At 40.7% G+C, this 12674-nt stretch overlaps 1 protein-coding gene across 3 annotated transcripts in view; it reads left to right on the top strand.

Annotated features, from left to right (window-relative positions):
* SLC20A2 (solute carrier family 20 member 2) overlaps window positions 1-12674 on the top strand; it is a 57295-nt gene that overhangs the window by 13319 nt on the left and 31302 nt on the right. For 2 of the 3 annotated variants that reach the window (XM_069013366.1, XM_069013368.1), the window contains exons 1-2: window positions 5319-5462; window positions 11251-11801. In XM_069013366.1, the coding sequence (XP_068869467.1) occupies window positions 11513-11801 (289 nt within the window). In that variant the 5' untranslated portion in view covers window positions 5319-5462; window positions 11251-11512. Of the gene's footprint in view, window positions 1-5318; window positions 5463-11250; window positions 11802-12674 lie in introns of those variants that run through there. The other variant, XM_069013367.1, reaches the window with a different exon arrangement.

The following is a 12674-nucleotide window of genomic DNA, read 5'->3' as shown; positions in this document are numbered from 1 at the left end:
AGGGAAATCCTAGTTGTTCAAGCTCTTTCTGAAGATGAATACACTTGTCAGTCCATGTGTCCCATTATCTTGCCCAAACCTGTAGGAAGACTCATTGTGCTCCACCTGGACATTGGCACTGGACCACTGGGTTTGCTCCCTGGCTCTCCATGAGAGATAAAGCCTAACTTTTCTCGACCTGCTTCACATGACCACACATCCTTAGTAAGTCCTCTTGGAGGTGTTTGCTAAGCCAAGAACCCAGCTGTGGGACACTCTTTGGCATGTTGCATTGACAGTGATATAATCCCTAGCCTACATGACAAGTCTGTTGGACACTTCTTTGCTTCAGTAGCACTGTCAACCTACGGTGAAGCAACCAGGACGTTAATGCTGCCTGGTGGGTGGAACTCAAGGTATTTGCCTCGCCATCATTCTCCTCATGTCTCTATCAGCAAAGGCTACAGGACACAGATGTGGACTATTATGTGGACTCAGAAGAAAAGAGATCAGCAGCTTTTGGACTTTGAGGGGGAAACAGGCCTATTAATTGGCAGAAGCCATGCTTTGCATGATTACCAGCCTCCTGGTGTAATATTTGGCTCCTATTCCTGTGAAATGAAGCCAAGGTCACCGCTTTCATTGCTGTTTCCCCCTTTATATCTCTATTGCTGCAATGCTCATAGGGAAAAAAAAAGCAGCAAAATTTCCATTGCCGCCGTGTATTGGCCTCATCTACTTCCATTTACCCCCATAACTCTGGCTGGCACCTCTGTGGGTGTCATCCCTCCTCTGTTTGGTTATACCCCTGGTCCTTCCCTTCTTTTGACATTCAGCTAGCTCATTTCAGCAGTGCTTGGTCTGTCCTGTGGGCCACACCGATTTTGGAGGTTGTCGATGAGAGCCAGCCAGTGTGGTTTGGCATGTTGATAGCTACTCACTCACTCCAGCTCTGTTGGATAGGGGGTTGCTGGACTCAAGGGAGCTCCAGCCATCTCTTCTGGCTCAAACAGAAGGCTCCACAGTGGTTGTTCTCTGAAACCCAAACTGAAATGGAAATGGCAGGCAATCTGGGGCTGGATGTGTCAGGTTTCCTTTATCTGAAAAATTTGCATTGTTGACTTTTGGCAGCCTCACTCTGGCTTCTCACCAAGGTCATCTTTGCATAAGCCTCTGAATTTTCAAAATGCATATTTTTGGATTGCCACAAGAGTGTTTCATGGGCAGTTTTTATGTTCTGTGTAAAGTCAGTACAGGTCTGTTAGGATGTGAGGTTAATGCTCCTTGAGTTTTCAGCAGTAGCCAGGGCTTTACTGTGCCCATGCTGCTTGGGTTTTTTTGGATATGGGTCTGGGGAGGGGAAGATTAAGCTCAGAGTGGCTCAGAACAGCAGTTCACCCTTTTCCTTGGTCTTACTATGGGCATAAGCACACTCAGTCTCCAGTCAATCGACTGCAGTCACAGGCAATCCAAGTCCAGTTCCCAGCAATAACTGGGGCAGTGCTTGAATCAGCGCTGGCCAAAACCTTGCTTCTTCAGAATTGAGTTGCTGCCTTTGAACTCCTCCTGGCTTGACATGGGCTTGTGCTGTGGCAGGGCTTGGAGTCAGCATGGCTCTCCCAGGCCACACAACACCCAGAGCCTGTGTCATCCTCTGCGCCAGCCTTGGCCTCCAGCAATTCCACTTGTGGGTTCCTCCCTTTCATTTCCCAGGGCTTGCTCACTCAATAGACAAGTGTGATCTCAAGCAGAGTCACATGCTGTAACATGGCAGCTCTCCATGCACGCCTGTGCAAGCACAGCTAATTCACCTCGACCACTGGGAGTGGAAGTCCCCCAACTGGGGTGGGATGTCCTCTTTGAGAACCCGCAGGAAAAAAAAAGTTTGGATGACAGGGTGACAGAGTTCAGAGCCATCAAGAAAGCCCATCCAAGGGGTTTGATTTCTTAGGGCAGAGGAGTTGCTCCATCCCTGAATACTAAATGACTTCTTAATTTTTATGTCTACCACATTAAACTTCCCAGAGAGTTGCTGAGATGGTTTTCCTTGCAGTGAAGCACGGACGTATCTCTTTTGGAGATTATCCTGATAGACAACAGAATGTTTTGGAGCTTGCTATCCAATATGCAAAAGCAGATGTGCTTTTATTGGCTTTTTTTTAACTTGAACTGTGTTTGCAGCTCTCTGCGGAGCAGATGCTCAGAGTTTTGTTGGTATTCATTGGGTGTAATAGAATTACCAGAGCACCAAGAAGAGATGCTGTGTTTGGTAGAGCAGTGTTAAATCTGTTAGTCTCAAGGACGTCAGGGCTGATTTCCAGGTAATGGTTGGCTTGTGGTGTCCTGCTTCAAGGCCCCCATTGTGGAGATGGTCATGGGGGCCTTCAATACCAGAAAGAAGAGGTTATTACAGGAGCTGGATTTCTTCGAGATACTATGGGCTGCCATTTGCCACCCATTTTCATTCTTCCTCATTAATTTAATTTTGTTTATAGATTGAGGGGAAATAAGGGTTCCCAGGCAGGGTCAGGGTCCCCAGTTCCAGGTGCTTATGGCTCCCAATTTTAGAGTACCAGCAGGTATGTGAGAGCCCAGAAGCTCCTGTGGCTGGTCAGTAACCTTATTTAAACTGGCACGATGTAACTGGAACAACATCCTGCAGCTTTTGGATGTTTTTATTGTATTTCTGTTCCTGACTAAATGCATTTTACATGTATTCAGTTTCCAATTCTTACAGGTTTTTATGTTAGAAAATTATACTCATCCCCCATTATTTTCTACTCAAAATGTATGTGTTTTAAAATATGAATAATCACTTACATACGCAGCCTTCCAACCTGAATGGCAAAAAAGGCCAGTTACATTCAATTTAGAAGTTACACTAAGTTGCAAAATTAACTTTGTTTTAGTGGTCACTGGGAAATGAGAATCTGGGCATCTTTCAGAAAATAGCTGATGCAGAAATGGAAAACAAAGGGGGATTAAAATTAAATATTTAAATTGGCTTGTCCTATTATATTATTTAAGCCTGGATATGAATCTGCCTAGCATGAGTTTGTTGAATCAAACAAGGATCTATCAATTGTGGATTTACCAGAATAAATTACAATTAAAACCAAATTATGATATCTGATAGAGATTGTAATTTATCATTTCTACAAATATTTGATTTGATGGGAACCAAACTGATGCTGCCATTTCCAAAAACCGATCCTCGCAATTTATTCTGTGGTCTTATAAATTTTCCTTCGCTTGCTTCTTTAGTGGGGTCCCAAATTACAACTCTTTTTAATGGTCAACCTATCTTGGCTTGAATTTTCCCATGCCTGAAGTCCACAATGCTGATTTAGCAGAACAAAAACTTTGAAGATATTTCCTTTTCTCTGTGCTGTTTATTATATCCTTTGCTTTGCGTGTAGACCAAGCTCTGAAGCTTAGGTCAACAAGAAACCACCGTTGTGGCCAGGCTGGCTCGTGGGAAGCAGGGCTCAAATGGTTCCAGTTTGTAGCTCTCCTGGGCCTGAGATGATTCCCACAGGTCAGGCTGGCAGCTTCTGGGGTTTGAAATTGAAGTAAATGCCTCTCAAAGGACATGTCCCCTCGACAGTGTTTTTACCTGCATCTGCATGCTGGTGGTGGTTACTCTAGGCTTGGGGATTGGTTCTTTAAGGAGAACTAGGATGGATTTAACGCTTACTTGGACCCTTCGGGTTGGAGGCAGACATCAGCTATAAACAGAACATGAAATAATATTTTGCAATTTTGTTTTGTTTGGGTTTTTTTTTTTTGAACTTTATAAAGTTAAACAAGTGCTCCAAGAAGTTCTGTGCTTGTTTATTCACTTTCTTAAAATGTTGAAATCCAGATCTAGAAATACAGGCTGACTTAATGTTTACAATTATGATAGCTCTCACTTGAGTTGATTGATGCTACTTGTTAAAAAAAAAAAAAAAGTAAAGGTATTAAGATATTTAATCTGCAGGAAAAGATTGATGTACTAGTTAAAATATGTTGCTTTTGTCCATAAGGGAAAACCATTGTGGAAGCATTAGCCTCTCAGTTTTCTAAAAATTGGAAGCCTGTTTGCCAGCTATTACAGAAGCAAAAGGAAGGACATCACAACCAGACTTAAGAGATGTAGCTTTTCATAGAGGTAGCAGCTATATTGCAGACTTAGTAGTAGTTGGGTATCGACCTTAAATAAAGAATCAACATTTCTTAAGAATAATCATGGCCCAATAGTTATAATTATTTTCTTTTTGTGGGAGGATTTTGATGTAATTTCTTCATTGCAGATTTCTAGCTGGAGTTTTGCCCTAATTCGTTTTAGAAGGTGATGTAGGCTTGCTAATCCATGTGAGTTTTCTTAAGAAATGTAAAACACTTTTCAGTTTTACCAAATTATCCCTGCAGATGTGCAGCTGAATTTAGCCAATTCAAAAAACTTTTGACTTCTTGTTAGGAAATATCCTTTATTCAAACTTGAAAAACTAGATGAGGAAAGGATTATGTTTCCAAGTCTGTGTTTACAAATCTAAATTGATTTGATTTTTCTCAAATGTTCAGGATGCAGAAAATTAACAGATTTAATTTTATTAAGTTGGAATATCATTACACGCCTTTTAGTGACTCAGAATGGAGTAAAACCTAGCAGATAAATTTAAAGCATCATTTATTTATAAACTATTAATGTATCCAAATAATTTTTGTCTGTCATATTTTTAACTGTGACAATGCAGTTTTGATTTTAATTCCTTTTTGCTGAATATGATAGCTTAATTGCATTATATAGTCTTAAAGCACATATTTTATATAAAGGTAAGCCTGGTACTTTTAGGGAAACATTAGTTTTCCCTTGACTTATGTGCAAAAATGTTTCCCACTTAAAGGAAAGCGGTTGAAGGAATCTGGATTGGGTAATTTAGGCTGAACTGTTGAAAGCGAAGTTGTTTGCTTAGGCATCAATCCAGTCAAAACTTGTGCACATCTTTAACTTTCTGCAGTCTGTGTAGCCTGTGGGACCTCTACTGACATGGATAAAGTATCAAGCATGCAACATCGTTCCCAGATTGGATGTACATGCCCTACTGTCACATACACTTGAATTAAAAGTGCATTTAAGTGTGCTTGCAAATAGAAGATCTGGGACTCCTCAGAGATTACCTGATCTCACCAAAATGCCCAGCTGACAGTCAAAAATGAGATTTCCTTTCTTGTCTATGCCTGTGCCTGGGGGGTGGGGGGGGAGGGAAGGGAACGTTTTGTTGCTTTTAATACGAGCTTCATTGGATTGGTTTGTCTCTCTGGTGCAGTCGTGACGCAGTGTTGTGTTTTATCAGTGCCCACCCCCAGCAGAATTCTTTGCTTAAGAGGAGGCAGATTTTCACCTTCTGAATAAGAATCTGGACTCGCATTGATGCTTCTCGGTGTTGTCTTGTGTGCTCTCCTGTGCCGGAGTGAATTTTATCCCCGGACTGCCTGGTGTAAGTTATAGCCCTCTTTCTACCCTCTGAAAGTTTGCATGTTCAGATGTGACTGTGCTGAATGATAGGATGTCTATTTTAGACTTCAACCTGTATTTACAATCAGGAGGGAAGGTTGCTAGAAGAACTTAGTTCCTTTTTCTCTTGAAACAACTTTTAAATACTGGGTGAGTTTTAAAGACTTTTCTGCATGGTTTTTTTTTTTATAAAACATGTTTTCTGTAACCATGAGCACTTGTTTTCTCTGAATGGATCTTGAAAATCTGTAGTATTGAGTCATAAAAACTCCTTGCCTGTTAGAAAGACTTTGTTCAGTAGCTGAAGGATCAAATTGTCCTTTAGTTAGAGAATAAGATATTTATCAGCAAATGCATGAGGACTTGTTGATACTTTACCTTTCTTACTTGTTTGTAGAATTGCTGAAAGTGACTGCTGTCTGTGTTTTTAGTGAATGTTTTCAGCCACAAAATCTCATGCTAGATATTTTATATGCATTTTTGACCTTTCAGTGGTGGGAACAAAAGGTTGATGGGGACTAAGAGAAGGAAGCATCCTCTGGAAGTTTTGGGAGCTGACAGTGACAGTCCCTCTCTGCAATGTTAAACTGGATGGGAATCCTTGGAAAGCTATCAACTTCAGTCTTGTTTCCATATCAAGTAGTAGCATTGAAATATGCTTAAGCACATTGTAAATGTGTTAAAATAGGAACTGATTGATACAAAACTTGCTTCTGCTGATGTGGTAATTGATTTTTTTTATAGTAAGTTGGGAGTGCTTTTTGTGTACTGGAGCATTAAACTTGCATAATGTTTGGCCTTGTGACAAGTCCTGTGCATGTAATTTAGAGCCATATAGGGATGTTCTCAGTCTTGAACCACTTGATTCAGTACCACCTTTCATATCATGAATGTAGTGTTAGTAATTTAAAGTAAATAATTTGTGAGCCTTGTGGCCTGAGCATGAACTGGAAATGATAAGGACTATTGATATGAATGATGTTAGTAGCTCTGGTTATAAAATCAGGTTTGGTTTCTATGCAGTGCTGTGTTTAGTACCCATAGACTGGAATGCCAGATCTGGCCTGAGTTTATACATAGGTGGGAAGCCTGACAGATCAGTTTTATATAAAAAGCAACATACAGAAATAGAGAGGGTATGGACTAACCTCTTAGAAGCTGCTGTCTGGTAAACATTTTAGACAGACTTTTCAGCCACTGGTAACTAGAAGTGAACCTGCCTGTCAGTACAAATTCAGTGCCACTGTCAATCATGAAACATCTACTGTTTTCAACACAGCAGAGGAAAAGAAATTGTCCTCCCTTGTCTGCCCTGCCATAATGCAAAGCGGAGTAGTCATAAAAATTATTTTGGGAAATGCTACACTAGCTGCTGTCCTTTGATTTTTGTTCATACTTGGGCAACAACAAATCGGTTAAAACAGATGTTGCAGAATCTCAGTCCCATCCTGAGTAGAGTAAAATTTTCAGCTGCAGCATGGGGCAACTTCTGAGAGTAGCAGAGCTGCATACAGCATGATTTATAGATGGTATGAGATGCATACCTTTCAGTGTTTCACAAGTGCTGTAGGTTCTTCCCTAGTTTTCAGTGAAGATTAAAGAATATTTACAGCGTCTCTGTTTGTTCCTTTATGTCACACAGTTGGATTGCTGGTGGGTAATGCACTCTGATTGCTTCTCTAGAATTTGAACTTAGTCCTGAGCTTTTATTTATCCATTCGTTCCTGCTGTTATATACTCCTCTGTTCTCTTTAGCAGCAATTTTTTTAGCAAAACCAAAAATCCCCAAACCCTGACATCTTTGATTTTCAAATTTAGTATTTTTTTTTTTGCTAAAACTTGTCTAGGCTTAGTAATGTACTGTGAATAATTTCCAGGAGAGCTGTCTTTGTAAATGTCCTAAAATGATCTCATGATTACCACGAGATCCTAACTTTTTCCTGATGATTCACTTGTCACTGTGCATGAATCAAGGTGCTTTTTTACCTAGGTTTTGTTCTTGTCTCTCCCTGAGGGAAGAAATAGCACTCTGTGTTGACAGAGTTGTAACAAGCTGTTTAGCTAACAACAAGATACAGTCCGAAGGGAGTGTCTGGATCATCTGCCAGTGAGGCAGAGGGACATGCTTAGCATTTCCAAAAATCAAATTTTTCTTGCTGAGGTGCAAGTTTCTAAGTCTGCTTAAAAGGCTTCAACTCGGACCTCCTAAGTATGGTACACTGATTATGGATCATAAGAAAACTCTATTAGCTAAAAAACTTGCCTTAATGCAGAATTAGCTTCTTACAGCTTGAAATGTCATTTCTCTCCACTCTCACAGCCATCAGAGATGCACGGTCCAGCTTCAGGTCCTGCAGCTCCCTGGTCCTAAACAGTTCCTCTGCTCTGCTGATGCCCACGTGTGAGTTTGCAGCATGGCAGAACAGGCTGGGCTGGTTCAGGAAGAGTTATCCAAAGCCTAAATAGGAAAATGTACTTTTCCACCCAGAGTCTGCTGTGGTAGCATAGCATACCTGACTGCAGAGGTGGTCTCAGTCCCAGAGATGGATGGGAGGCTCTCCCAGCATCCAGCAGGTCAGGTGGAATTGCATTTGGGTTGCATAGAGGCACGTTGATGAAATATGAGAACAGGAGAGACACAGGCTGGTGACTTCCAGGTGTCACACACAGAGCAGATCACCTGCCATTCCCTACTGCATGGTGTTTTTTCCAGTTTCTTTTTCATCCCAGTAACAACATGAAATACCACAGGCTCTTGGGTTAGATTAGGTGATGAGGGGCATAACTCAGCGTGTCTGAGCATGCCAGATGTATTTTGGGCTCTAGAAAGAAGCGTGCTACAAGATTTAGTCTGTATTTAGTCACTGGCCTGCTTTGCAGGATATTTTGCATTTCTGAAAACTTTCTCAGCAGAGATGTGCTTTTTCTTTCTTTTTTTTTAAAGCATTTACAATCTCTTACCCTTTTTTAAGGTTGAAAGTAGTAACACCTAGCCATTCAAAGGCAGCCTACATGTTAACTTTTAAACGTGTTTATTCCTCTTTTCCTTTTGATTTACATCTCCTTAAAGGCACAGCTTGGCCACTGCCCTGCTGTTGCTTGTGCCAACACAGTGGACACCAAGTTGAGCCTTTTGAGTTTTGGAGGAAGCTCTATTTTGAACCATCACCTTGCATAAAATGACAGGAGGGGTGACTTCTTACTTGAGACATCCTTTCTCCTGAGGCCATATATCCTATTTCACAGGGAGGGAGTTCATGTAGCTGCCTCTCTGAGCCGCTTGCCAAAAGCCCTGCTGACAGTCTTTTGGAGACCCTTTGGCCTTCATGAGGCCGTTTAGGAGCACACATACACACACTTGAAGTCTTAATTTCTTTGGGACCATCTGGAGGAGTTCTTCCCACCCTCTCCCAGGGAAGCTAATAAAGGCAACCTTGTGACTTAGTGGTTTATTTTGGAAACTGCAGGAACTTGCTGTGGCTGGAGGAGCCAGATTTGGCAAACATTGTCCCATGAATTCTGTTGCAGTGGGGGAATGTCACAATCCCCCTGCTCTTTCTTATCCCAGGAATTGGGTCGCCACAATAAATTGGTAGGTTGGTTGATAAGTGGAGAAAAGACAGATCTCTGTTGGGAATAAGGGTGTGCTTTCATCTTGCTGGTCCAAAGAAATGGGTCTCATATAATCACAGAGTTGTGGATGCATGCATGGACCTCAGTCAGCTTTGCTCATTTTCAGGAGAAGAAACTGGGGCACTGAGGCTAACTTGGCAAAGGTGCTGTGGAAATCCATGCAGGATGAAGAATTTAATCATTAATCTCCAGAATCAAGGAAGGACCCCAACATTTCATCTCCTAGCAAAAATCTGATATGCATAATAGAAATTTTTTAGCAAATGCTTTTAGTGGGGTTTTGTCTTCATTCACAGGCAAACAAGTGCTAACTATAATTGTTTCTTCCAAATATCATTAGCCTTTTCTGTTTCTGTCAAGTCCTTTTCCACGCAGTGGGCTGAGTGCTCATGAATTATAAAAAAGCAACAAGTCTTCAAACAGAAAACATGCTTTGGTGCTTCGTTTTCTCATGTTATCTCATAGTATAAAAATCCTTACACAAATGTTTTTAGCCATTAAGACCTTCTGAAATGTTATTTTAGAGTGTAAGGCATTCAAGGATTGATGTCTGCTCCATGTCTGGAAAAGACTGGAGCAACAGTTGTTCAGCCAGTTTGGAGCCTGTAGAAAAAAAGAGGGGCATCTTTTTTGCTGAACATGTGTATGTAGAGAAAGTATCAATCTTTGACATCAATTTAAGAGTTTTCTAGGAAACACGGATAGATGTGTTATTTTCCTCTTGGTTGTTCTCAAGGATCCAGCACCTCAGGAATGTGCAAAATCTCTTTTAATTTTTAATTTTACTATTATTTCAGGGGTTTCAGAGACCCTTCCTCCTTGCTACCACAGGACCTGTATTGCATTTGAGTCATCGAAAGAAATTAAGCATGATCTTGAAACTGTGCATGTGGGAATATTGTATGAAATTGAAGTGACTGTGGGGAAATAGAGTGAGCAGGAGGGCTCAGAGCTTTAATCTGACATCCCCTGCTCTCAAGAAGTGCTTCTTAAAACAGGTGGAGTTGGCTCATACATGTTTGCTGCTAAATGTTCATTTAACTCCTTGCCACAGGACACCTTTGTGGTGGCTGGTAACAGAAGATAATTAGCCCTTGGAGGAGGCACGTGGTTTGGGAAAATTTGCTTCTACATTTTGACCATCTTCATATCACTGTGGGTCTTATCACTCTGTTTAACAGTGTTTTGGATGATGAAGGTTTTATTTTTGAAGCTCCCTTTCTACTCCCTTTCTCTCTGTCCATTTTTTGCTTTGAAAGAGTTTACTCTTTTATCGGACTAAGAAAGATGTAATTCAAAAGGCAGTCATAAAACTGAAACTGTCATAATAAATACTCAAAGATATCTGTGACAATAGTTTGAATACAATAACTGTTAGTAATTGGTAACTATAGGAAAAAACAGAGAGTTCAATGTTTTCATTGCACCTTTTTTATAGGCTTCTCTAAATTAGTAGGGATACATGGAAATATAGAAATTATTGTGCTGTTTCAGTGACTGAAAAGCTGCAAGGAAATTGTATTCTTACTGCATGAGACGTGAAAATAGCAAAAGATGAATATTAATGTTCTTCAGAGTATTTTCAGTGGTGTTTTCTAGATGGACATATATTAAAAATGATTTTTCAAAAGAGCATATCCATGGCTGCAGCTGATAAAATGTTGAGGGCTCTGCTGAGATCAGGGGAGCTAGGTGTTATCTATCAGCTGGGCATCAGGCTGTATGGTATGGTCTATGTACTCTATATATTTTATATTCACTAGGTGCAAAAAGCCAAGAGGAATCCTCCTGCTAGAAGGAGGGCTTATTGCTCTGCTTGGTAAATTCGACACAAACAAAACTCCCAAACTTTCTACATTCTTCTAAATTGCCTAAAATATTTTCTTGGTCAGTGATATTGCAAGAAACATATTGCTTTGGAGGTGACCTAATTTGAATATTTTCTGAATTGCTTTATGATTAGAGCAGTCACATGCTGAGGTAGGACCCCATTAGTAGGTTTAAATCATCTGTTTACTTCTGAAAACACGCATTGTTATGAGCTCTGCTGAGTATTCCCCCCCTTTTATTTTTTTAATTTTCTTTTTCTTTTTTCTTTTTTTGTTTTGTTTTGTTTTGTTTTGTTTTCTCTGTTGCAGGACAGAACATCGCAGTCGTACCGGTTTGGAAGCAAAATATGGAATGTGTTTCACTGCTGACCGAAGGCAGCCAAATGAACAGTATTTATAGTAGTTTGAAAATCAGCAGTTAGCAGTTTCTTCACATTCTAACACTACCCAGCACTTTCCAGAGAGAACTCATTGTTTACAAGAAATCTGCTTTCCAAATCCGTTGCGGTGCCCTCCAGCCTTGACTATTAACTATTTGCAAAGGGGAAGCTAATCTACGGTTTTGGGAAAGATGGCAATGGATGAGTACCTGTGGATGGTCATTGTGGGTTTTATCATAGCTTTTATTTTAGCTTTTTCGGTTGGTGCAAATGATGTTGCAAATTCTTTCGGAACGGCTGTGGGCTCTGGTGTTGTTACTTTACGCCAGGCTTGCATTTTGGCTTCAGTTTTTGAAACCACTGGCTCAGTATTACTGGGAGCAAAAGTGGGAGAAACAATTCGGAAAGGTATCATTGATGTTAACCTGTACAACAGCACTGTTTCACTGCTGATGGCAGGAGAAGTGAGTGCAATGGTTGGTAAGTAACAATTTCCTATTCCAAGTAACGTTTGTTGTGTGTCTGTCACCCTGCTCATTGTGAACATTGTTAATTAAGTCTTCCCATCTTCTGGACCTGCACATCTTGTTTTTGTGTGAATGCAGGGGCCTGTATTCCTTTTTAAGTCTGCTATGTTTTTTTTAAATGCTTCTAATAATTTTCATTTTTCAGTGGTTCAGCCATTTAACTAATATATGAAAAGAAATGTTTAACACTATGGATCCTGTATATGTATAAGATACTGAAAGAAATTGTTTTGGAGATTTTTGTGATGGTAAATGGCAAATATAAAAGCACAGCATTTGTGTCTGTACAGAAGATCCTACAGAATCAGCAGTTTGCAATGAGTATGTATGGGAAGGAATCCTTTCTTAAAAAGTTACAGAAAATCCAAAAACATTTGTGTAAACCGACTGCCTACACTTCACCCTTGCCCACGGCAGAACTGAGGGAGCAGTAAAGATAATCACCCATTTAAGGTCTTTTTAATTTTTCTGACCAAAACGACAGCAGGTCAGCATACCTTAGAGTCTGCCCCTGTGCTTGTGTTTGTAGTTAACTAAATCTCTGTTCAGAACAAAAGCATATTCTGAGGTAAGTAACATTAAGCCACGGTATTTACTCTTTGTTTATATGCAAGAGGCTTTATGAGCTTTTAGAGAGCTCCCTCATGGAGCAAACCTGCTTTTAAAGGGCAGGAGGCAGCAGGGAGGAAACCCTTTATCTGTAGGAGAGGCAGCCCCGGCAAGGGGCCAGCCCTCCCACCTCAGTCTGGCAGGTTGGTGATATCCCGTGACAGGCTGGCGTGATTTATAGAAGCACTGCAGCATCCTCTGCTTCAAAGGGGTGCTC

The sequence above is a fragment of the Aphelocoma coerulescens genome, chromosome 4, assembly GCF_041296385.1.
Source record: "Aphelocoma coerulescens isolate FSJ_1873_10779 chromosome 4, UR_Acoe_1.0, whole genome shotgun sequence".
NCBI lineage: Eukaryota > Metazoa > Chordata > Aves > Passeriformes > Corvidae > Aphelocoma > Aphelocoma coerulescens.
The sequence above is the reverse complement of the archived record's forward strand: the minus strand, read 5'-3'. Positions and strand labels throughout refer to the sequence as shown.